General features: G+C 44.4%; 4 protein-coding genes across 8 annotated transcripts; 2 read left to right on the top strand and 2 right to left on the bottom strand.

The window, feature by feature from the left end:
- The first annotated feature begins 16 nt into the window (after positions 1-16).
- On the top strand, positions 17-5,493 carry LOC125883666 (low affinity immunoglobulin gamma Fc region receptor III-like). Of its 3 annotated transcripts, XM_049568123.1 has the most exons (10): positions 17-436; positions 1,047-1,167; positions 1,265-1,312; positions 2,703-2,966; positions 3,076-3,318; positions 3,401-3,541; positions 3,647-3,709; positions 4,044-4,151; positions 4,727-4,882; positions 5,005-5,493. In XM_049568123.1, exons 2-9 carry the CDS (start codon positions 1,137-1,139, stop codon positions 4,834-4,836), a joined length of 1,008 nt encoding a protein of 335 aa, XP_049424080.1. In that variant the 5' UTR covers positions 17-436; positions 1,047-1,136; the 3' UTR covers positions 4,837-4,882; positions 5,005-5,493. The 3 variants fall into 3 exon arrangements, with proteins under 3 accessions (XP_049424080.1, XP_049424079.1, XP_049424081.1); XM_049568122.1 differs by having other exon boundaries at positions 4,727-5,493; XM_049568124.1 differs by lacking the exons at positions 1,047-1,167; positions 1,265-1,312 and having other exon boundaries at positions 4,727-5,493.
- Positions 5,494-7,427: 1,934 nt separating this feature from the next.
- Positions 7,428-9,969, top strand: LOC125884289 (low affinity immunoglobulin gamma Fc region receptor II-b-like). The gene is made up of 4 exons (XM_049569187.1): positions 7,428-7,644; positions 7,808-8,059; positions 8,772-9,017; positions 9,728-9,969. Exons 1-4 carry the CDS (start codon positions 7,602-7,604, stop codon positions 9,967-9,969), a joined length of 783 nt encoding a protein of 260 aa, XP_049425144.1. The 5' UTR covers positions 7,428-7,601.
- A 650-nt stretch (positions 9,970-10,619) lies between these two features.
- On the bottom strand, positions 10,620-23,206 carry LOC125883665 (butyrophilin subfamily 2 member A1-like). Of its 3 annotated transcripts, XR_007448586.1 has the most exons (7): positions 23,015-23,206; positions 22,097-22,214; positions 21,532-21,873; positions 20,289-20,567; positions 20,075-20,194; positions 18,934-19,638; positions 10,620-11,492 (listed from the first exon to the last, which is right to left on the bottom strand). XR_007448586.1 is itself a non-coding variant. In XM_049568119.1 (6 exons), exons 2-6 carry the CDS (start codon positions 22,203-22,205, stop codon positions 19,070-19,072), a joined length of 1,419 nt encoding a protein of 472 aa, XP_049424076.1. In that variant the 5' UTR covers positions 22,206-22,214; positions 23,015-23,206; the 3' UTR covers positions 18,850-19,069. The 3 variants fall into 3 exon arrangements, 2 of the variants coding, with proteins under 2 accessions (XP_049424076.1, XP_049424078.1); XM_049568119.1 differs by lacking the exon at positions 10,620-11,492 and having other exon boundaries at positions 18,850-19,638; XM_049568121.1 differs by lacking the exons at positions 10,620-11,492; positions 23,015-23,206 and adding an exon at positions 22,349-22,889 and having other exon boundaries at positions 18,850-19,638.
- LOC125883670 (butyrophilin subfamily 3 member A2-like) lies at positions 11,499-17,805 on the bottom strand. The gene is made up of 6 exons (XM_049568129.1): positions 17,356-17,805; positions 15,936-16,079; positions 14,716-15,057; positions 13,760-14,038; positions 13,546-13,665; positions 11,499-12,197 (listed from the first exon to the last, which is right to left on the bottom strand). Exons 2-6 carry the CDS (start codon positions 16,042-16,044, stop codon positions 11,629-11,631), a joined length of 1,419 nt encoding a protein of 472 aa, XP_049424086.1. The 5' UTR covers positions 16,045-16,079; positions 17,356-17,805; the 3' UTR covers positions 11,499-11,628.
- Positions 23,207-24,891: the final 1,685 nt, after the last annotated feature.

The raw sequence follows: 24,891 nt of genomic DNA, 5'->3' as shown, positions 1-24,891 counted from the left end.
ACATGTTTGAGTGTGTGTGTGAGAGAGAGGGAGATAGAGACCCCACGCTGCCACGCTGTACAGCACGCCAGAGAAAGATTCAGCACGTCCCAGCACAGAGTCTGTCTGATACAGTGTGCCAAAAATACCAGGATGTTCACTACACCTGGTCTGGTTCTGCAGTCTGTAAGCCAGCATGCTTCACTGGATACTCTGACCAGTTCAGATGAGGTGTTTCCAAACAACTTTTTATGTCGGGGCTTCAGGACACTTGGATCACTACGGACGAGCAGTATGGAGATATTTTGTGGTTTCAATGATGTGTTTTTGGACGTTTGAATCTGGGGCGCCGTCAGCCTCCATTAGGTGGAGTTGTGTTGCTACCTCCTCTCCCCTTGGATCTCTGCAAGTGATGTGAGGACTCTAAAACTTCACCTGAGCCTCCCTCGGCATATGGGTGAGTAGATAATGGCTGCATTTTCATTTCTGGCTGCACTATCCCTTTAAACTTCTCATCATGAGGAACAGCAGCAGAGCTCTGCAGGTTGATCTCCGTCTCTGCAGAGCTCAGTAAGTGGCGTTTGTTTCATCTCCATCATGCGGGATATAAAGCTGACCCTCCCCACTCACCACCTGCTGCTCACCTGTTCCTAACATCTCCCATCAGCCCTCAGTGTTGAACATGCTTTCAGCTTATCTCTCCAGGTTACTGCTCTGCCTGCAGGACTTTCCCTCTTGGATAGGTTTGGTCTGGTGTAACATGTACTCTTGTCGTCGTGCTCCTTCAGTCAGTCTCTGAGCCTTTGCAGCATCGCAGTGCACGCTGAGTCTGCTTCATTGACATGGAGACGATGTACTGTCTGGACAGGACCTTAGCCTGGCTAACCTGCAGTTTGCTCTGACAGTGACAGCAGTCTGCATATCATAATCTACCTCATGAGCTCACTGTGTTGGCTTGCTGCTTGTGCACATGACTCTGTGTTCTGGTGCTGCTTCAAGGCTCCACCAGTCAAACCCTGGTGAGTTCAGCTCCTGTCACAGATTAACTCTAGTGTGTCGGTCACCAGAAATAAGCTGCACAGGAAGAGGAAGTCCTCACCTACACAATAAGCTTCTGTCACTCGGTGTGATGTTCAGACAGTCGGCAGGAAGACAGCATGGAGGTCACCGCTCTCTGCGTCACTCTGTGTGAGTACTGAGTCTGTCTGTCTCTCAATCTGTCTCTATTAGAAATATAATTCATGTCGTATATAAACGTACCTGTTCTTTCACTCTGTGTCTCCAGTAATGAGCACGTTGATGCTTCTGCACTGTTACTGTGCTGACACAGCTGGTAAGTCTACGTCAACAAATCTTCAGAGATCTAGCAGCTGACAGAAAGAGGTCGATAAACTTTTAAGACATGATTCAAAGTATACTTTATCATGTGAATCTATCCAGGCCCTCACAGTGTGCCCATAGATTCAATTCTGCCTTTTCTAAAAGTGTTTGATACGATTCTGTAGGAAACAACCCAGAGTGTCTCCTCTTTGCTTTGAATGCTTTTAAAATTACAGTCTGTTCACGATGAAAAGTGCTCGCTGTGATCAATGCACAGTCAGCATGTTCTCATTCTCAAGTCGTCACTTCAGTGTCACACTGACACCAAAGGCTACATTTCACAGCAGTATGACACAGACCAGTTTGTCACCTTTCACAGTGTCATGATACGCTGATGGTCGGCTGGATGGTACAGGTTGGGCAGCACCAGTTGTGTTGGTGTGATACACTGCTGGACGGCGTCAATCCAATCAGCAGAGACTTGTTTTTAATAGTAAAAGAATATTATTGACACTAGTCCATAGCCATTGGTAGCTGTGTCACCTTCTACCTATGCCAGTCCTCAATGCCTATGTGCAGTTTCACATAGATTGACCACGTCAGTGAGTAGAAAAACGTGGGACAGACAGAATGACTGACTGACAGTTCCCGTGATTATGTACAGCATACCATACCATGACTTAGTCACACCAAGAACACATAAGAAATGAGCTCTCTAGCGCCCCCATTTTGTTTGATGGGCTCAATAATGGAGGGGTCCCCTCAGATTATGTGTGCTCATATGCCTACAAAGTTGCGTGGTGATGGGTGAAACCCTTGAGATGTTCTACACCTTTATGTGATGAGCCACGCCCTCCGCAATATTCGGATAACATGTGCACATAGAATGAAACATGTGGAAAGTCTTTTAGACCTCGTAGACTTGGTTTGATTTTAGGAGGGTGATGGATCCATAGTCGGACAGGGAACTCCCCCGGGGTGGAGAGGCTGGTGGTGGTCGAGGTGGTGAAGATGGAGAAGTGTTGATGATGTGGATGAGTAGAAGAATGAGTCTTTGTTGAGCTCGTCCTGGACTCTGGGTACGATGGCTGGAGGTGACCTGGGTGGAGGAGGGATGACAGCTGACAGCAGCAGAGGAGAGAGCAGCTCTGGATAACTAGTAGAGTGAACAGCCGGTCAGCTGATTAGAGGAGGCAGACGCTATGTGACGACTTGGGATGAGAACGTGTTGGCAGAGCACACGCAGCGTTCAGTCCCATTCAAAGAGTCTAGTTGTTGTCACAAAGCAGACGCCTCCTGTCTCCTCCATCAGGCGCGACCTTTTGTTTCTGTGCTTTTAAATCACTTGTGTTTTGTTGAGAGAAGTCACATTAAAATAAATATTTACTCCATCTTACTCCCAGGTGGAGTGTTCCTCCGCGTTGTTCCAAACAAGCTGCAGTTCTTTGAGTACGACTCTCTCTCCTTTGAATGTGAGGGATCTGAAAACATGATGGAGTGGAGAGTGATGAGGAGGATGATGGGCGTCGACACAATATGTGCGTCTGAGTGGAATCAGTCATGGGGACCCTGTTATATTCAACATGCCTATAAAGCAGACAGTGGAGAGTACTGGTGTGAGGCTGCAGACGGAGAGAGGAGCAGCTCCGTCAGCATCATCGTCGCTGGTACCTCATGTCATATCAGCTGAACCAAATGTTCTTGTTGTCATGGCAGCAAAATGGTGTACAGAAGTGAATGTTGGCATGAAATAATTGTGAACCTCTTGTTGCTCAGCCGGCTCAGTGATCCTGGAGAGTCCTGCGCTCCCTGTGCCGGAGGGAGACGCTGTGACTCTGAGCTGTAAGAACGAGACGACCTCTGGCCGTATAGCTGACTTCTATAAAGATGGCGCCTTGATACTGACGGGCTACGCAGGAAACGTGACCATCCGCAGTGTTTCTAAGTCTGATGAAGGACTCTACAAGTGTGACATCACCGGTGTTGGACAATCAGCAGAGAGCCTGCTGACTGTCACAGGTGAGACACAACAAACACCCTGATGAACGTATTGAAACAGGATTTGTCACGAGACGATATCATAAAGGTTTTAATTCAACAGTCTCCCCATCACCTGATGACGACACACATCCTGCCCGCCGTGCGTCCCCCAGTGTCATCCTGCTGTGGACCATCGTGGCCATTTTCCTGGTGACGCTGCCTCTGCTGGTGGTGGCGCTCTCTCTGTGTGCAAACTGCAGAGGTGAGAAGGAAAATGTTGAGCAACAGATACAACATGTGTTTTACTCTCAACTCTTGGGTCTTGTTTCCTAGTTTACCAGCAAAGGTTTTCTTTTCTGATCTTCAGGGTTGTCCTACTCTTCCCCAAAGACGCCGACGCCAAGGTCACGCTCAGGTGAAACAGACACAGGTAAAGAACACAGAGCATATATGTATTGGTGCCTTCGGCCATGTGTATGTGTCTGTTTCTGTCTGTCTAATCTCACAAACTACCAGACCAATCAGCCTAATATTTGGTGTGCACATTTATGACGGTGTGCTCGATGACCTCTCGTGGTTGTTTTACACCGTCGTTGACTGCTGACTCCTCGCTCCTCTGAACCGTCTGCTGCACAACACACACACGGACGTCACTGACTAAGTGTTGGATTTCGATGACTTCGGAGTGAGACCATATTGGCATGAACACCTCTGAGACTAAATCCAAATTAAATGCTCCTATTTCTCTGTTTTGTTTTTTGCAGTGTCCGAAGTGATCAATATAAATCATCTACAGATGACGATGTGTTCTCCAAACACAGCACCATGGAGGACCACATGTTCTCCAAACACAGAACTCATCACCTTCACAGGTACTTTATGTCACACACATAAAGACACAATAATGCATCTCAACTCTTTAAGTTCACCGCCCTGCACGCTGATGCCTCCGAGAGCTGTTTGAATCAGTGCTGCCTCGGTGTGTCAGACACAGAAGGTTGAGAGCCCAGACTGACTTTAGTCCAGTATCTGTAAAGGTCAGTGTGAGTTCAAACAGCTGCAGGTGTCTTGTCACATACAAACTGTGAGAGCAAACCACAGACGGAAAGATGTGGGGCCCTCAGGTCTGCTCAACTCTCTCACAGCCTCCAGTCACACATGCATCAACAGCTCTTTACGTATCTCACCAAACAGCTTTGGTGCGTTGCTCCAACACTCTGTGGTGCAAGAGGGCCTCGACCTCCGTCTACACCCACCAGGTTTCTGTCCACGTTTAGTTTACCTCTTCCTCGTGTTCATGTAGACGTATATGAGTCAAAGTGGAGGTAGTTTTCCCCTGGTCCTCTGTTCCATGGTGACACTAACATGCAGTTATACAGTTGGATTCAAGAATAAATAAAAATAATTTTCCTGCCAACGAGCTGAAGTGTTTCACTTGTTTCCACAGAAGAAGCTGCAGCATCCAGCTTCACAGAGACTGCAGACATCCACCCTCCCTCAGCTGATACAGACCAGTGCACGACTGATGAAAACAGCTTCTACTACACCATCGACTAGGCGAGAACCACAGTGACACTGCTCCCTATGTGCAGCTTGCAGAAATGTAAAATGCAGAAGGCTAAATTAAACCCACAGTAATAACTTTAGCATGAATCCAGAAAGATTTTAAGTTGCATCCTGTTTCTAACCTTTCTTATTAATGAATGACTGGTGTGTGTCCTCCAGGTCACTGACAGCAGAGACGTCTGGCTGAAGAGAGACGTGTAATATTACGACTGACATGTTTTTACTGACATGTTGTACAGGAAGACTGTGCTCCTGTGATGAAGAACAAAAGAGCTGTCAGTGTGTGTCAAGTGATTGATTTTGTACTGATCACAGCTGTGTGTGTTCAAAGCTTCTCTAAATATGGACCGCTGTGGTTCTCAGCTGTCTCACAGCATCAGGGTCTCTTTTAAAGAGCGAGCTGTTTATTGTCAGTTAAACCACATCACTCCGTCTGCTCACACGTCTGTCTATAAGAACACAGCTGCTGCAGCCTTTAATACACTCGCTGTGGTCAGCTGATGATGTTCTGATGTGACGTGACTTAGATCTGACGCAGCCTGAAATAACTTAATGTGAAGGTGCTGAACCGCTGATATGGTTATAATACGTGCTATGGCACACAGGAAATGTGCAGTTTGATACAGTCTCTTTCAAAATAAAAGCACTATGTCAATACAACACCACCAGCTGATGTTTTTATCCTTCAACAACACACACACACATGGTTACGTTTAGCCAACACACTCACGTGGTCACGTTTAGCCGACACACACACACGTGGTTACGTTTAGCCGACACACACACGTGGTTACGTTTAGCCAACACACACACTTGGTTACGTTTAGCCAACACACACACATGGTTACGTTTAGCTGACACACACACACTTGGTTACGTTTAGCCAACACACACACTTGGTTACGTTTAGCCAACACACACACACGTGGTTACGTTTAGCTGACACACACGTGGTTACGTTTAGCCAACACACACACGTGGTTACGTTTAGCCGACACACACACACTTGGTTACGTTTAGCCGACACACACACGTGGTTACGTTTAGCCGACACACACACACTTGGTTACGTTTAGCCGACACACACACGTGGTTACGTTTAGCCAACACACACGTGGTTACGTTTAGCCGACACACACACGTGGTTACGTTTAGCCGACACACACACACTTGGTTACGTTTAGCCGACACACACACGTGGTTACGTTTAGCCAACACACACGTGGTTACGTTTAGCCGACACACACACGTGGTTACGTTTAGCCAACACACACACTTGGTTACGTTTAGCCAACACACACACATGGTTACGTTTAGCCGACACACACACACTTGGTTACGTTTAGCCAACACACACACATGGTTACGTTTAGCCAACACACACACACACGTGGTTTACATTTAGCCAACACACACACGTGGTTACGTTTAGCCAACACACACACGTGGTTACGTTTAGCCAACACACACACACGTGGTTACGTTTAGCCAACACACACACACACATGGTTACGTTTAGCCAACACACACACACACGTGGTTACGTTTAGCCAACACACACACGTGGTTACGTTTAGCCAACACACACACACATGGTTACGTTTAGCCGACACACACACGTGGTTACGTTTAGCCAACACACACACGTGGTTACGTTTAGCCAACACACACACGTGGTTACGTTTAGCCAACACACACACACGTGGTCACGTTTAGCCAACACACACACACACGTGGTTACGTTTAGCCAACACACACACACGTGGTTACGTTTAGCCAACACACACACGTGGTTACGTTTAGCCAACACACACACACACATGGTTACGTTTAGCCGACACACACACACGTGGTTACGTTTAGCCAACACACACACGTGGTCACGTTCAGCCAACACACACACGTGGTTACGTTTAGCCAACACACACACATGGTTACGTTTAGCCATCACACACACGTGGTTACGTTTAGCCAACACACACACACGTGGTTACGTTTAGCCAACACACACACGTGGTCACGTTCAGCCAACACACACACGTGGTTACGTTTAGCTAACACACACACATGTGGTTATGTTTAGCCAACACACACACGTGGTTACGTTTAGCTAACACACACATATGTGGTCATGCTTAGCCAACACACACACACGTGGTTACGTTTAGCCAACACACACACACACACACACGTGGTTTACGTTTAGCTGACACACACACGTGGTTACGTTTAGCTGACACACACACACTTGGTTTGGTTTAGGAGAAAAGAGCAGGGTTTGACTTAAGAATCTTACGAGACACAAACACCACTCTCCCGGGTGAAAGTCAGTGTTTGTTTGACCCACCCCCTCCTGCCTGTCCTACTCGACCTTTCGCCACCTTAACCTTCGTCCTCGTCCCTCCGCATTTCCCTGTGACTCTTGCATCAGCATCAGCACCAGCCACACAGGAAGAGGAAGTGCTCACATTCTTTAAACTTCAGCTGCGCTTCAGTCTGATGTTCAGACAGTCGGCAGGAAGACAGCATGGAGGCCACCGCTCTCTGCGTCACTCTGTGTGAGTACTGAGTCGTCTCCATCTGACATTTAGCAACAGAATATAACTTTATAACTGTAAAAGTCATTTTGTTATTACGTCAAGAGTCAGAGCTCATATTGTATTCAGAGAATTAACATTTACTGCATTTACTTACAGAAATAAAATCAGTCTGATACTCAGTTCTCTTCTTTCATCTCTGCAGATATCAAAGTGTTGATGCTGCTTTTTGCCCAGTTTCACCTAAATTCAGCTCAGGACGGTGAGTAGCAGCCAGTAACATGTTGATGTCATGACACTTGACACCCTCTGCATTTATAAATACAAGTTCAGTCAACTTGATCAGAGCTCTAAGTGCTAACGGTCAGACTGTCCTGAGAACATGTTTGTCTAAATGTCTCGTCCTCTCTGTGTCTCTATCTCAGCTCTGATCGTTCCCACCAAACTGCAGGTCTTTGAATACAGCTCCATCTCCATCAACTGTCAGGGCTCAAACTCCACCACTGGGTGGACCGTCATGAGGAAGATAAAGGGAAAGGTCGGTGAGTGTGTGAGCACCTGGCTGACGACACCAGCGACCAGCTGTGCCATCAAACCTGTGTACTCAACAGACAGCGGAGAATACTGGTGTGAGGCTGGAGAGGAGAGAAGCAACGCCGTCAACATCACCATCACCGGTAATGGACTGAGTCATATGATAAAATGTTCATGATTAACATCCTTCAAGTTATGTAGATTTCATTTTGCAAGATTTCTGAAGTGCAGTGAAGTTGAAGTGAAGGTTTGAGAAATACATTCAGAACACATCATTATATGTTTATGGAAGACTGTTAGCACCTCACACATCTTGGTCTTTAGAGGACTAAAACAAGCATAAAATAAAATAACTGGCATCTGACTATATGATGACAAACACTCTGTGTGTGTGTGTGTGTGTGTGTGTTCTACTCACTGACGTGGTCAATCTATGTGAAACTGCACATAGGCATTAAGGACTGGCATCGGTAGAAGGTGACAAAGCTACCAATGGCTATGGACTAGTTTCCTTTCAATCTCCAAACACTGTCATCATCAACACAAAACTACAATCCAAGTCATAAAATATGTAAATATAAAAGACAGGTTTGTCAAAAATGAGCAACACAAGAACGTATTGTATAGATATCTTTAGTACATATGTAGATTGAACTATAGGTATCGTATATATGTTGTAAACTTATATCTTCATATATTCAGAGGTTTAAACTGTGTTTGTATGCTCACTTATTGGGACTCTGTAAAGTGTTTCCTAATGATGAGTTTAAAAACTTTTTGGACCCCCCCACCAGACATAGACATCGACAGATCAAACTGACATTTGAACATTGTGTCTGATTCATTTTGGTCCAGGCGGCTCAGTGATCCTGGAGAGTCCTGTCCTCCCTGTGACGGAGGGCGACACTGTGACTCTGCGCTGCAGAAGCAAAATGACCTCGTCTGCCCTCATCGCTGATTTCTATAAAGACGACCTCCTGATCGGCACCAGCTCCACCGGAGAGATGATCGTCCACAGTGTCTCTACATCTGATGAAGGACTTTACAGATGCAGCATCTCTGAGTTTGGAGAGTCGCCGCAGAGCTGGCTGGCCGTCAGAGGTGAGACAAGATTTAAATGCATATTGATGGTTTGAGGACAACATTACGACATGATAAAACCTTTTCATGACTGTTTTTCTTTTATTGCGTGAGCTTGGCTCTGAATACAATACATTTCATCTTCTGTGTCCTAAGAGGTTTATCAAGTATCAAGTGGTTACTCTTAGAGAGAGAGGTCTCTGAAAACAGAAGGCAACATGTGTGTATTGTGTGCACAGCCAAGTTATACAGCAGCAGCTAAACAATGGTTCAGTCACAGAGGAAACGTGTGAGCTCAGCATGGATCTTATTTTCCCAGGAACTCTCATGAATGTGCTCATGACTTCTCCTGAAGAGGCTCGACCCATAAACACATCAGTTAATTCCAGGATAGATGACCAATAGACCGGGACATGGTTAAACACTGAAACATACAACAACAGCCAAAGTAAATCCCTTTTCATGCTGCGTGCTACAACAGCAACAATTCAACATGTTTCGTTCGTGACTGTAAACCAACCAGGGTTTGCCGTCAGTGTCTGCAGAGAATCGACGGACCTCGTCTGTTTCTCAGTTGAACCAAACACTTGTTACTCCAGCTGTGTACACACTGTTTGTTTTTGTTTGTCTCTTCACTTGTTTTAAAGCTTTGTGTTTGTTGATCTATTGATACTTAATTTAAGGATATTTTCAGCATGCATGATGCAGTTGTGTTTTCTGTGTCTTGGCAGCAGTTCCCAGGGAGACTCCGCCCCCCTCAGACGACTCGTGCCACGCTTACCTCATCTTAAGGACCACTTTCACCATTGTAATGGTGGCTCTGCTGCTGCTGCTGGTGGGACTGCTCCACTGCGGGAAACTCAGAGTCACACAAATTGTCACTGTGTCACACTCACAGGCAGAGACGACTGCCACCGTGAACAAGACAGGCGAGTCAGTGATGGAGGACACTGAGGGCGGAGTTAGTCTATAAGATGATGTAGTCCAGGTGATGTGTTTGTGTTTTTTAATTGGTCGATACTTCCATGTCTTCATCCTGTTTGGGAAACCATCACCGCTGTAGTGTTTTCATGTTACTCACTTCCATCTGCTTTTCATGCAGCTTGACTCTGATGTTTCAGCTCAGCTGTGAGCAACATGAACACGCGTGTCAGCCTTCATTAGACGGGTCGTAGATGTCTTGTGTCTCTTGCAGAGGTTATTGTCAGACTTTGTTACGAGCAGAAAAGGTCAAAACCACAGATGAACGCTTCACCTATTTTTAAAAGCCGCGCTGTGTGTCGTCTGCTTCGATGTTATATTTTACACACTGCGGGTGCTGGTGACAGTTTGGGCTCCACACACACAAAGCACACACAGACTGAGCCTGAATAAAGCTGAAGGGCCCGACGAGGCTGCAGCAGTGACACATCATCTCTGTTTGACAGAGAGACTCAACGTGGGTTTGAAGAGTGAGGCCAACCCCTAATACAGAAAATACTTTTGTCTTTTTCTTTGTAGCAGCGACCCGCAGCTCTATAGGTCACTCTGCCGGTTGGTTGGTTGGTCCACAAATCTTTTTGTGAATAACTCAAAAAGTCCTTGACCAAAAATGCTCTAAATGTACATACTGCAGCTAGAGACCATGAGTAACTATACCAGAAAGAACAACCATGATTCATCCATTAATGGCATGATAGAAGCAAGTTTGGTCGCAGCTATTGCAAATTGTTTTCTCCCAGTTTGGTGAAGCAGAGTATTCAGGTTTGAGCTGTAGGATAAACACAAAGCTCTGGTGAACAGTCACAGGACTAACTAAGTGTAACTAAGCAAAGCCATTAAAAGACAACAACTTGATTATGTATATATATATTTATTAACCAGACTTAACAGCCCATAAACTTTTTTGTATCAACAAATAAAATATTCACAGACACTGTGATGATAACATATGAATGAATTTAAACTTTTGTCAAATGAAAAAGAGAGAACAAAGCTAGGGACATGTAGGCTACGCTAAAATATTACTGATTGATTCAGATTTAGATTCAGACAACTTCATTGATCTCACGTGAGGCAGTTCATTTGTAGCAGACTCATCCCAAGCATCAACCACAACAACATACAGTTTCCTATGTGATGCACAGTCCAGTGAAACAGACCACGAGGTCACTGAAGGGCCCAAGATTAAATAAACATATAGATACAAATATATTTTTTTAAAAATATATTCTTACATCCAATATTATAAGAATGTGCAGCCTGTTATTTTTGTTTTTTGATTCATGGAGAAAGTATTTTGAGTATTTTAAATACAAAATTACTCCACTCAAAAGTATTTAGTTACAGATTACATTTGCTTTTTATCGGCCTTATCAAATACAAATTACAAAATACTCAAATAGGTATTTTAAATACAAGTAATAGAAAGACTGCCCATCCCTGATAACTAACACAGCGATTAAGAGAAATCATAATAATAACCTGTCTAAAACACAGAGCCTTCAGTCACCTGACCTGGAACATGTGTTCAGACTGTAGTTGGAGGAGTTTCTAATAAGCAGGTAGACGCTTCAGGTGATGGTGAAGGACCTGAAAAGACGCCTCAGGTTCTCTACAACAAAGTGTGTTAACAGGAAGTAAAGTGAACCAATCATGATGGATCACTGGGTGCTGCATCTATCATTTCCTCTTCTCCCTCTGACTGAAGTTTCTTCTGAACCTCTTCTCTCCTTCTCTCTGTCACCTCCAGGTGTTTCATTATTTGCTCTTTATCTCGCTCTAGTTTTCCCTTCCTCTCTGACATTTCAATAATCATCTGCTCTGTTGTCTCCAGTAGTTTCTGTGTGTTCAGTGACAGTTCATCATGTTCTTTCTTTCTCCGCTCCACAGCCATTTGGGTCTTTAGACGCTTCTGTATTTTTACTTCTTTGTCAGCTTTGGTTTTCTCCCTCAGCTTCTTCTCACACTCCACCATCTGCGCCTTGTCCTCCTGCAGCAGTGAGTTGAGTCCTTGTGTCTGGTTCTTCAGATCAGTCTTCTGCTTCGTCAGTTTTTCAGCCATCTGTTTTACATGTTTCAGTTCTTCCTCAGTCTTCTGTAACTCCTCATCAAGTTTAGCCTTTGTGTTGTCCAGATAGATGATAGTCTCCCTTCCTGTCATGGGCGTCTCTTTGTCTCCTTCTCCCACCATCAGATATTCTGTGTTGTGGTCTGTGGTTTCTGTGTGAACACAAGAGACGTGTGTTTAGTCTGAAGTTTGTTTCTTTCTTTTTAATGCGGTGTTGCTCTGCGCTGAGGAAAGGTTGTTGCTGTTTGTTGTTGTTGTAGCTTGGTGTTGGGACTATTTGTGAATCTCTGTCAACAACAATGAAATAAAACTGTAACTGTGTAACTGGACGTCTAAATCAGCTCATCTTGGATGAAGAGCAGAGAGAACATTGGTGTTAGCTGTGATGAAGCTGCAGCCTCTGAGCTCAGCTCTGGACCTTTAATCTCAGGACATGTGACTTTCATCAGCCAGTTAGAACCCAACAAGTTGTTTGCTCCATTCTTATGAGCTGCTGTTTGTAAAGTGGCTCACATTGAAATTAACACTTTGCACTTAGCTTCAAACCCCAACATTTAAAAAAGTTGTGTGTATTTTTTAAAGTCACTTTTTACCACATTTACAGCAAGATTTAAATTATGTTCAATGTAATCTTAATATTAAATGTCAAATCTAAATGTTAAATGTTAAATCTACATCTAAATGATAAATCTAAATGTTAAATGTTAAATCTAAATCTAAACATTAAATCTAAGTGTAAATCTAAATGTTAAATCAAATCTAAATGTCAAATATAAATCTAAATGTTAAATCTAAATGTGCTTGGTGAAACTAAATATTTAGCTAATATGCAAATGCATACTGCCGGTCACCGGAAGTACCAAAATAAAAGCCTGGGTGGTCAGACTGTGTTTATAGCATCAAATAACGAATTAAAACCAAACTAAGAAATGAAAATGAACACTTGAACAAACATCAGCGTGATTATAACTACCTAAAATGACAGAAACCATGTTTGGGGAAATTTGATGTGTACTTTGAGTTTTTCGTTTTTAGTGTAACATTTAACATTTAGATTTAGATTTAACATTTAGATTTAACATTTAACATTTAGATTTAGATTTAACATTTAGATTTAGATTTAACATTTAGATTTAACATTTAACATTTAGATTTAACATTTAATTTTTAATATTTAGATTTAACATTTAACATTAGATTTAACATTTAATATTTAGATTTAACGGTGAAAGATATTGCTGTAAATGTGGTAAATAGTGACTTTAAAAAATTCACACCACTTTTTTAAATGTTGTTTGAAGCTAAATGTGGCAAAGTGTTGATTTCAGTGTGAGCCACTTTACAATCGGAACCTCATACATGCTGCAGTGGATGACACTGAGGCTAAGATTAGCTGAGGGGGTCTCAGCCCCTCTCAGCAACTCCAAGTACAATTAATGTAAACATAACAATGAAAGAGATGTGAGTAATTTCAGCTAGAGAAAAAAAGTTGCCACCAACCTTTTTTGTTTCGTCCCCATTTCATCACAACAACGACAACTGCAACAACAGGCACGATGGACACAACCAAGCAGATGATGATACGAGCAGCAGTGCTGGGCTCGAACATGAAGAGAGAAACTGAAAGTATAAAACACAGAACAGATGAAACTGGACTTGAACTGCTGGGCGAACTCAGTGGAAACATCAGTCACTCACACGTCATGTTTTCTACCTGGAAGATGAACAGTTGTCTCTGTGGTGTGGTTGATGTTCCTCTGCTGGACTCTACAGGTGAAGCTGTTGCCGTGTCTCTTCTCCACAGTCACTCTGCTGCTGACAGTATAGAGGTCATCAGGACCTCTGACTGTCTCTGGAGGTCCAGCAGAGACGAGGTCTCCCTCACCGTCCAGCCACAACACCTCAGGCTCTACATACCTGCCTGTAGATTTACACACCAACAACACTCCACTGCTGACTTTGGAAATCTCTACACCAGGTGAGGAGACAGAGCCTGATGGAGAGTAGAAATGCAAAAGATGCTTTGAATGTAAGGTCGGCACGAGAATGGAAATACCTCAGTTCATTCAGATTCAACTTTGACACTGCACCTGAAAAACCTTTCCAGTTAAACATTACTTTTCTTAGTGAGGATACATTCTGCCCTTTTAAGCTCATTGTAATGTTCTTTTTAAAACTTTGTGTTTGTAATCTAATAACTGCACTTTAGTCATTCATTTCCCCTCTAAAGGACGAACCTGAAGTTCTCCAAGATGACACCTCAGCCCTTTAGTTGGCCCAAATACCCCTGTGATCAGTGCAAGTACCCCTGAGTCCTCTTATCAGTTCCAGTGCAAGTCTGGTCTGTCCAAATGTCTTGTCACCTCAGTTACCACCTGTGCTCCTCCTCTCTCCTCCTACTGGTGATGGCCAAATGAAGCCTCATGAACCATTTTCTTTATTTTCTGACCCCACTAGATGGCGCTCTTGTTTTAAAGACAAAGCCTCAGTGAATGACAGTTCAGAGTGTTTTCCACGCTTTGTTGAGCAGAGAGCGCCATCTAGTGGGGTCAGAAAATAAAAGGTTCTGAAAGCTTTGTTTGGCCATCACCACTCCACCATCGGCTCCCTCCAGTGAGAGGTTAACCTTTTCTGGATATGCGGCCATAAAATGATTAAATGCTCACTTACCAAAGACGAGCTTCACAGTGGAGTGCCTATGCAACAGGGGAATGAAGCACCTGTACGTGCCCCCGTCTGAGAGCTGCACTCTGGAGAGTTTCAGTGAAATGTCTCCGTGCTTCAGTCTGTCAGTGAACACTGACGTTCTTCCTCTGTATGATGGATGCTGATCACCCAGAAGTTCGTGACCAGAGCGCCACACATGAACAAATCTGGGTGTCAGGTCTGGTCTCGACCAATCCACAGCTGTGGAAGCAACATCCATGGCAGGTTCCAGGTGACACGGCAAAATGATGTCATCTCCAACTACTGCTACAATTGGCTGACGTGGGCCAATTAACTGAAGCTCACCTGGGAAGACATGATGTTATTTAATGATGGCAGGAGGAGCGAATGTATTATATGTTTAGTGTCTAACACATTGTCAACACTAGTGTCAGGACAAGCTTCAGTCTTCTTTTCTTTAACCCCTTTTACACTGCCAGATTGTCGGTGAATGTTGGGCCGTTTTGCCGGCAAGCTGCGAGCGTTTAGACACACAGAGCCCGGACTGGCAAATTGATCCGAGGTGCCCAATTTTCCACCTTGTAGGGTAGACATATTGGTGGAACCCTTTTAGTTTAAACAGACCGAGGCGGCCTTCTGCAACGGGAGGAGCTGTTGATGACTTGTGGGAGGAGCTGTTGATGACTTGTGGGAGGAGCTGTTAATGACTTGTGGGAGGAGCTGTTAATGACTTGTGGGAGGAGCTGTTGATGACTTGTGGGAGGAGCTGTTGATGACTTGTGGGAGGAGCTGTTGATGACTTGTGGGAGGGGCTGTTAATGACTTGTGGGAGGAGCTGTTCATGACTTGTGGGAGGAGCTGTTGATGACTTGTGGGAGGGGCTGTTAATGACTTGTGGGAGGGGCTGTTGATGACTTGTGGGAGGGGCTGTTGATGACTTGTGGGAGGGGCTGTTGATGACTTGTGGGAGGAGCTGTTGATGACGCCACACGTGCGAGCCACTGGCGGTGGATAAACAGGAAACAGCTGATAGCAGGAATTAGCGAGCAGCTAGTAGCAAGAGGGAAACACAAACCTGACAGACACTGTAAAGATGAGCAACTGGGGAGACAAGGAATTGCGCGCCCTCCTTGTCCTCGCAAACCTCGCAAAGGCCGTCACACACCTTGTGCAGACAAAGTCTGATCTGTCAGATTCACACTAACCTTTAACTTGATCGAAACTTTCTAACCTTAAACACAGCAGCAGCAGGACAACAGTGTGGTGGAAAACTAAAACACTCAGGGTACAGAGTCGAGGGTTTGGGGATTGTCCATCCTTCAGGTGAAACATCCTGGAGTTCTGGAAAGAGCCGAGTCTGTCAGTTTCTGTAAATCACAGATATGTTACATCATATGTGTCATACCAGCTTAAGGTGCTGCAGTGATCTGATTGTGTCATCCAGTGGAGGAGGGGGTTGTGGAAGATGCCTGTCAGGCTGCAGACGTCCATTCAAGATCATCAAACAACAAAACATGTCATAATTTAGCTGATAACTGCTGTTTGCTGCAGCGTTCTAGGCACCAAACATGGCTGCTACAAGAGACCTGTCGCTGCCTTTCCTGCTGGGAGTGTGGCACAAACAGTGGGTGTGTCCACGGGGAGTGTGGCACCAGGGCTGGGTACTTTAAGCCAAAGAACATTTCTATTGCCCATAAACAAGTGTTGTTTGTGCCTAAATCTAACCACAATATAACAACACAATGCGTATCCACTACATCAGTGGTAACTTTGTGTGCCCAAGACACACCAAAGGGGAAGCATAAAATCTGAAGGCACACCTGTATCTCTACTGGTGCACAATATGACATGTGTTATCTCTCTCTTCATGACATAAAATAAAATACAATAAAACAATACAAATAAGACAGGTAGCTTCAGGATTCTTTTCTCCTCTTCTCTCTCGGTGGTAGGTTAGCGTTAGCGTTAGCATTAGCATCAGGGTTCTGTGCTGTAATTTGCTCCGTACAGTAAAACAAACACAACATGCTGACACAGTTTATTAAAATTCATTCATAACTGTTTGTACAGGCCCAGATGAGTATTGTTATAATCATGTGTGGTTATCACACAGGACACCATTTGAGAAACACTGCTCTACAGAACGATGCACACATGTGACATATCCATGGTTTGCAGGAATAAACAACGCCAACAATTTTTCCTGCTGATTTTATCTGATCTGATCCAACAACTGTTTTATAAAAGCAGGTTTCTGTTCTCTTCACCGTGCTGCTCATCTTTCACATTCATGTTCACACAGACTCACACATGAGTCAAACGTGACTGTGAGCCACACTGGCTAAATGACTTTTGGCAAATTCAGCACAGTAAAACAAGAGAATAAAATATTTCAGCTGCGTTTAGCTAATGCAGAATTCATTCTGTCCTTTACTGACAGAAAGAAAACTAAAGTGCCTTTGGTTGTTTTCTGATGTATGTTCACATTGAGGAAGTGGAGCTGCCTTTTTATCAGCTCTCGCTCCCTTATCTGTTTTATTTTATTATTCTTGAGGCAGTTGTTCATGTCCTTTAGCTCAAATGTTGGTTAACTTTGAATAAAATAAGTACAGAAGATAAGTGTATTCATAAAAGCTCACGTACCTGTTGCAGGAGTCAGTTTGTCGTCTGCTGACGGAGGACTGACGGCTGCGTGATCTCAGTGAAACACCATAAATGAACTTTCCCCCCGGTCGTGAGGGAGAGCAACACTGTACGATGACTTGTCTGTTTCAGCCTCAGTCTGCTGCAGCTCTCTGCTAAAATCTCATTTCCATCTTAAATCAGATCAATGTTAGAGATATTTTCTCCAGATGATTTAATATAATGTGGACACTCATGGGCTGGAGCACCACCTCGTTCTAAAATGTGATTACATGTTGTAAAAAGTGATTCCTTCGATCAGCTGGCTAAATTTTTATTGTTTAGACACTGCTGTCAGTGCAGTATCCAGAGGTCCCATTGAAGTGCTTGAAGTAAAACATAACAGAAGCATAAAGTTAGCACGGCCTGTTGTCTGCTATTAAAATATCTAATAGTGAATTCTATTTTAAAAAGTGCCTCATCATAACACTGAAACAGCCCGTGCCTCATGCAGAAACTGTGTGTGTTTTCTGTCTCGTTCACAGAGACTCGATCAAGCCTGTCACGTTTACACACTTACACTTATCACTGAGGGACTTTCTCCACCTTTTAAGTGGCGGCTCTGCTGATGGCGCTGCAGCCAGTGGGACGACGTCACTGTGGGAACTACCCACTCACATGTGAAGGTGATTGGCAGAGTGAAGACACAAAGGAGAATAGTTGAGTTTAATGAATGACTTTGATCAAGGTCATAAAGCAGTAAATATACCATCATGCCTTGCAGCATTTGGCGTCATAGTCATAGTATCACAGTTAATGATAGTGTAGAAGGAGCATACGATCCTGTAAACGTCCTCTGTGTCTGTGTGTTTTATTGAGCTACATACTCCTGTCTGTCTGTCCTGTTTGAGACGATCAGAACAGCACAGTGAAGAGACACAAACTGCTGTGAACTATGACCAGCAGAGAAACTGCTGAAACACAGGTTTATCAGGACCAATATCAACATAACTCTGAGCAACACAATCAGGTGTGACAGACGTCGTTAGCATTAACAAGCTACAAAGAGGGTTCCCTATGGCACGCCTGTCATGTCAGAGCAGATATATGTTCTCCACAGTAATTATGATAAAGGTTTATTATTCATATTCTTTATAAACATCTTTAAAAAAGGAAATAATGATTATAAAAACATAGAAAAATATCTGCATTGGTCAAAAGTTAAACATCAGCGACTGCCACAAAGTCTTGTTTACAGATCACTGGGGACATGTTGGGAGGACTTTCAGCACATGGACTGATGAAGATCAGCAGTTTTCTAGTTTCATCTTTGAGCTGATCTCATCATCTTATCTGAAGGAAACACAACAGCACAGTAAACTGGGACAGAAGATCAAATCTGGGTAAGATTCAGTTTAAAATGCCTTTAAATTATATTGACTTCAACCCTTTATAAAAGAACAGATGGGTGATAAGAACTCTGACGCAGCACAAATCATTCTGGGTCATAATCAGTTACACAAAGATAATATCAAAGCACAGTGTAATCAAAAACAGGCAACATGACGTGGTCTGTTACTGTTTGTTCAGTCACCTGACCTGGAACATGTGTTCAGACTGTAGCTGGAGGTGTTTGTAATAAGCAGGTAGACGCTTCAGGTGATGGTGAAGGACCTGAAAAGACGCCTCAGGTTCTCTACAACAAAGTGTGTTAACAGGAAGTAAAGTGAACCAATCATGATGGATCACTGGGTGCTGTATCTATCATTTCCTCTTCTCCCTCTGACTGAAGTTTCTTCTGAACCTCTTCTCTCCTTCTCTCTGTCACCTCCAGGTGTTTCATTATTTGCTCTTTATCTCGCTCTAGTTTTCCCTTCCTCTCTGACATTTCAATAATCATCTGCTCTGTTGTCTCCAGTAGTTTCTGTGTGTTCAGTGACAGTTCATCATGTTCTTTCTTTCTCCGCTCCACAGCCATTTGGGTCTTTAGACGCTTCTGCATTTTTGTTTCTTTGTCAATTTTGGTTTTCTCCCTCAGCTTCTTCTCACACTCCACCATCTGCGCCTTGTCCTCCTGCAGCAGTGAGTTGAGTCCTTGTGTCTGGTTCTTCAGATCAGTCTTCTGCTTCGTCAGTTTTTCAACCATCTGTTTTACATGTTTCAGTTCTTCCTCAGTCTTCTGTAACTCCTCATCAAGTTTAGCCTTTGTGTTGTCCAGATAGATGATAGTCTCCCTTCCTGTCATGGGCGTCTCTCTGTCTCCTTCTCCCACCATCAGATATTCTGTGTTGTGGTCTGTGGTTTCTGTGTGAACACAAGAGACGTGTGTTTAGTCTGAAGTTCAAACCTATTTAGTTAATGCAGCGTTGCCCTACGCTGAAAACATGAACAGAGAAATACAGCAGTTCTGATTTGGTGCTAGGGTTATTAGTGTAACCTTTATCAACAACAAGCCACTCATGGTAAGAAAAGGCTTTTAAAGTGATGTTAGCCGTGGTGAAGCTGCAGCTGTTGAGTCTGAGGGACAGCGCAGCTCTGGACTCATCAGGACTTTCTGCTGTTAAAGGACGATGTTAAAGCGAGCTAATGCCCAACGAGTTTTGTGTTCCATACTGCAGCGGGTCACACTGAGGCTGAGATCAGGTGGTTTCAGCCCTTCACACCCACGATGAATGAAACAATGAAGGAGATGTGAGTAATTTGAAGTTTGGAAAAAAAGAAGAAGAAAACTGTGACTTGCCTTTTTTGTTTCGTCCCCATTTCATCACAACAATGACGACTGCAACAACAGGCACGATGGACACAACCAAGCAGATGATGATACGAGCAGCAGTGCTGGTCTCAAACATGAAGAGAGAAACTGAAAGTATAAAACACAGAACAGATGAAACTAGACTTGAACTGTTGGACGAACTCAGTGGAAACATCAGTCACTCACACGTCATGTTTTCTACCTGGAAGATGAAGAGTTGTCTCTGTGGTGTGGTTGATGTTCCTCTGCTGGACTCTACAGGTGAAGCTGTTGCCGTGTCTCTTCTCCACAGTCACTCTGCTGCTGACAGTATAGAGGTCATCAGGACCTCTGACTGTCTCTGGAGGTCCAGCAGAGACGAGGTTTCCCTCACCGTCCAGCCACAACACCTCAGGCTCTGGATACCAGCCTGCAGACTTACACACCAACAACACTCCGTTGCTGACTTTGGAAATCTCTACACCAGGTGAGGAGACAGAGCCTGATGGAGAGTAGAAATGCAAAAGATAAAGTTAGTCACAAGAATGAAGTGCATCACACTGGTACCCTGACACATAGTCTGCCCAAATACCCTTTGGTCAGTCCAAGTACCCCTTTGGTTAGCCCGAATACCTTTCTGGTGGACCAAAATGCCTCTGTAATCATTTCAAATTCCTCCTGTTAGTTCAAGTGCTAGTCTAGAGGTGATCTAGGTGGCTCTGCAGTTGGCACATGCCCTCCACTTGGCATAAGTGCCCCTGCGTCCACATACCGTCCATATACCCTTCTTGTCAGCACAGGAACCTTCTGGTTGGCCCTGATCGATCAAGAGGCCTTTCATGTCAACTCAGTTGGCTTCGTGCTCCTCTGCTCAGCACTAGTGCCCCTCTGGTTGGGCAAAATACCTTTCTTTAGGCATAAATACCCTTGTGGTCATTCTAAGTACCCTACTGTCAGTGTTTGTGCTCATTAGGTCGGTCCAAATCTTCCTCTGATCTCTTTTCTTGGCCCATTTACTCTGGTCTGGTCTAAAACTCTTTCTGCTTGACCCAAATGCCCACATGGCTGATCCAGGCACTGCTGCTGTCAGTCCAAGTGATCAGCAGTCACTAATACTCCTGTGGTCACTCGAAGTATCCTTACAGTTAGGACAAGTATTTTCCTGGTCAGCAGAGCTCCCTTTTGGGTGCGCCTGAGTGCAGGTCTGGTTGGTGCATATGGTCCTGGAGTCAACCCACTTTGCTGAGCCTGGTTCCCTTCTGGTGCCCGTCTGGTTAGCTCCTGTGTCTCTCTTTTTTGAGCTCAGGACACAATGAGAACTGAACCTGAACATGACCTCTTCTCCGATCTTGTAAACAGTAGTGTGTGTGCAAATCTCTGCTGCCGGTATCACTATGTAATGCAGTAATACCTTTCATGGATCATTGTAGTTTTTTATAGTGCAGGACGCATTAATGCAAACTTACCAACAGTGAGCACGACCTCAGATTCTGTACCAGAATCGGGAACGAGGCATCTGTATGTCCCGGCATCAGAAAGTCTTACATTGGACAGTTTCAGTGAAACGTCTCCACACTTCAGTTTGTTGGTGGACAGTGATGTCCTCCCCGTGAACAGTTGATTCTCCTGCTGCACCATCTCCGTACTGTCTCGCCTCAAATGGACAAATCTTGGGTCCAGGTCAAGTCTCGCCCACTCCACAGTCAGGTCGGTAGCATCCACGGCAGTTTCCAGGTGACATGGCAGAATGGTGTCGGCACCAACCATTGCCACCACTGCCTGAGACGTGCCGATCACCTGAGACTGACCTGAGGGACAAACAGGTCTGTTTGTGAAATCCTACTTTTACTGCTTTTTAAAGTTCTAAATAATATCAGTACAACAAAAGGTTGTTTTCCAGCTCAGGTTTTGTCTTGTGTGTGTTTGTAGTGTTCTGGCCTCACAGTACGGTTGTTTCTACTGTATGATATTTTATGGTATCGTGTCTAAACTCTGATAATGATTAACAATCTGTTGTTGTGTGTCATTTACCTCCACTGGAGTGTGTTAGCAGAAGGAAGACCACAGCTTGATACAAGATCAGTGCACCAAAGTCACTGAGCTGAGGTTTCAGGAGGAGTCTGTCCTTCATGTGAGTCATCTTGGAGTGCTGGAAATGAAAGTAGGTCAACTGTAAAGTATCTGACACCAGATCAGCCTTAAATATCTCTTTCAGTGGAGACAGTTTTTGTTTTTAAAGGGATAGTGCACCCAAACATGAAAATTCAGCCATTATCTACTCACCCATATGCCGAGGGAGGCTCAGGTGAAGTTTTAGAGTCCTCACATCACTTGCAGAGATCCAAGGGGAGAGGAGGTAGCAACACAACTCCACCTAATGGAGGCTGAGTAGATAGTGGCTGAACTTTCATTTCTGGGTGCACTGTCCCTTTAACTCCTTAAAGATGTGATCTAAGGTTATATTAGTAACTCAAACATACAAAAGTTGAACGTTGCAGTTAAGACACGAGAAAAACTGAGAGTAAACTGATTTTCAAGAGGTTTGGTTTGTGAAAACAAAAAGTTAAGTGCTGTGATTTGTCTTCATGATTTATCCTCAAAGTGCTGAACCTGGAGTGACAGGGTGTTTCCAGTCGCCGCCCCCTCTCTGTGGAGTTCACCACCACACCTCACCTGTTATGTGTCATTGTCATTAATATTCATTCATGTGTTTTTATAAATAACATTTGCTCTCCGTATGTAGGGTTGTAATGTTTACAACAGCCTTATTTTCTGAGTGACTGATGGGTGCGACTGAACCCACCAATATGTAACCCAAAAGACTGCAGAAGAAGACTGTAGTGTGACTTTCAGTCGAGACACAGGACAAACATAATAACGATAATGGCACAGTCAGATAAAATCACTAAATGAATCCATTAAAGTGTTACATGTTTAAATGCGACATACCTTGTGCGTTTCAGAGTCGCCTCGCCTCAGTGGAGAGCAGCCTGCACGGTCAAAGTCCAGAATAAAACAGTCTGAAATGAACTCACAGCTGCTATCAGCCCGCCCCCTCTGTAAATCTGTAACCTGTGTTATGACTTTATTGTATGTCTCCAGTATAACCAAAGCAGTGTGTGTCAGACTACACACACATGATGTTCTACACCTGCAGCTTTATTGGATTCTCAGCCTGAAACACTGCGTTCTGTCACTGTGCTGAGCTCTTGTGTCCACACACTTGTTTTTGTTTTAGCAAGTGAGAAACACAACGTGTGAAACTCAGTGTCGGTATCTGCGCCCAACCTTTAGACTACAGGTTGTAAAATCCAGCCAATCAAAGCAGCTTCTAATCATCGGTGACTTATTGTGAGTGTTTGATATCAAAGATCAAGGTTGGATCAATATATAGAGAAAATGTGTGTGTGTGTGTGTGTGTGTGTGTGTGTGTGTGTGTGTGTGTGTGTGTGTGTGTCCTTGCTTTGTACTTTCGTTTTCTCTCAGTGTGTTTATTCATGACCTGAACTCTGGGCCTGTTATCTGCTGGAGGTCATGTTTGTATGAAACACCACAGGAACACATGAGCGGCTCAACAAGGAAGTTGTGTGAGTGGAAACTGTGAATGACAAGGTGACTGCAGAGTTCAATGATGCAGAGAGGAAGAAAAACACAGATTTTAGACGTGTGTTTTGAGAGATTTCTTGAAGGCGGGAGGGAGTGTGCCGGTGGAGGAGCTCAGACAGGTAAGGGGGCGGAGCCAGGTTGTGGGGAGCTTTGTGAGTGATGATGAGGAGTTTGAAATGGATACGCTGGGGGATGGGGAGCCGGTGGAGGTCATGAAGGACGGAGGTGATGAGGTGACAGGAGTGTGTGAGGAGACGAGCAGCTGAGTTGTGGATACACTGAAGTTTGTTGAGTGTTTTGGGTGATGAGCCGTAGAGGAGACTGTCTCAGTCTGGAAGTGATGAATGAGTGAATGAGTCTCTGCAGATGAAGAGCAGAGGGATGGACAGAGGCAGGCGATGTTTCTGAGATGGTGAGGGTGGAGTGAGCAGCAGGAGTGATGGCTCTGGTGGACATGTGGAGCTGAATGTCGTCCATGACAGAATAAATAAATGAACACGTGCATGTTGTGATGTGAGGCTGATTAACTGCAGAGGGCAGAGTGGGACTTGTTTTATATCAGACTGTGTGAGAGTCAAAAGGAGTCGGGGTGGATTCTGTCTCTGTGACCTCATTCTCTCAGTCACTACCCACAGCTCATGACCATAGGTGAGGGTTGTGGTTCTGTTGGCTTCATCACACCGTGACCTCCAGCATGACCTGGGGCGGTTTGCAGCCGAGTGTGAAGCGGTCATGAGAGTCAGCACCTTCCAGTCTGAGTCAAAGGTTCTCTGCTGGAGAACAGTGGATTCGTCACATCCTCACTGTGACCTCGTCACATGACCACGTTTGGTCATCAACATATGGCGTCCAAGGTACCCTGGATGTGTTGGTTGTTGACGTTCTGGGACGCCGTGTCAACTTCAGCCTGTTACATGCATTGTCTGTTTTCAAAATACACTTCTGTTTTCACAGGAAATGTACAGTTTGATACAGTCTCTTTCAAAATAAAAGCACTACGTCGGTACAACACCACCTGATGATGTTTTTTTTTCCTTCAATACACGTAGTTACGTTTAGCCAACACACACGTGGTTACGTTTAGCCAACACACACATGGCTACGTTTAGCCAACACACACATGGCTACGTTTAGCCAACACACACACACGTGGTTACGTTTAGCCAACACACACACACGTGGTTACGTTTAGCCAACACACACACACGTGGTTACGTTTA

This window comes from Epinephelus fuscoguttatus, linkage group LG23 (assembly GCF_011397635.1).
Source record: "Epinephelus fuscoguttatus linkage group LG23, E.fuscoguttatus.final_Chr_v1".
Classification (NCBI taxonomy): domain Eukaryota; kingdom Metazoa; phylum Chordata; class Actinopteri; order Perciformes; family Serranidae; genus Epinephelus; species Epinephelus fuscoguttatus.
This window is presented reverse-complemented; position numbering and strand designations above follow the sequence as displayed.

Excerpts from the sequence above, each read along its gene's own strand:
- LOC125883666 (XM_049568123.1), top strand. The coding sequence starts at position 1,137 with ATGGAGGTCACCGCTCTCTGCGTCACTCTGT. Across the intron at positions 2,967-3,075 it reads CGTCAGCATCATCGTCGCTG|CCGGCTCAGTGATCCTGGAG; the intron begins GTACCTCATGTC and ends CTTGTTGCTCAG. Across the intron at positions 4,152-4,726 it reads AGAACTCATCACCTTCACAG|AAGAAGCTGCAGCATCCAGC; the intron begins GTACTTTATGTC and ends TTGTTTCCACAG.
- LOC125883670 (XM_049568129.1), bottom strand. The coding sequence starts at position 16,044 with ATGTTTCACCTGAAGGATGGACAATCCCCAAACCCTCGACTCTGTACC. Across the intron at positions 15,058-15,935 it reads GCTGTGTTTAAGGTTAGAAA|GTGAGCTTCAGTTAATTGGC; the intron begins GTTTCGATCAAG and ends ATGTCTTCCCAG. Across the intron at positions 13,666-13,759 it reads GACAACTGTTCATCTTCCAG|TTTCTCTCTTCATGTTCGAG; the intron begins GTAGAAAACATG and ends TTATACTTTCAG.
- LOC125884289 (XM_049569187.1), top strand. The coding sequence starts at position 7,602 with ATGCTGCTTTTTGCCCAGTTTCACCTAAATTCAGCTCAGGACG. Across the intron at positions 7,645-7,807 it reads CCTAAATTCAGCTCAGGACG|CTCTGATCGTTCCCACCAAA; the intron begins GTGAGTAGCAGC and ends TCTCTATCTCAG. Across the intron at positions 9,018-9,727 it reads GAGCTGGCTGGCCGTCAGAG|CAGTTCCCAGGGAGACTCCG; the intron begins GTGAGACAAGAT and ends GTGTCTTGGCAG.
- LOC125883665 (XM_049568119.1), bottom strand. The coding sequence starts at position 22,205 with ATGACTCACATGAAGGACAGACTCCTCCTGAAACCTCAGCTCAGTGAC. Across the intron at positions 20,568-21,531 it reads TGAGGTCGTGCTCACTGTTG|GCTCTGTCTCCTCACCTGGT; the intron begins GTAAGTTTGCAT and ends ACTCTCCATCAG. Across the intron at positions 19,639-20,074 it reads ATGGGGACGAAACAAAAAAG|AAACCACAGACCACAACACA; the intron begins GCAAGTCACAGT and ends GTGTTCACACAG.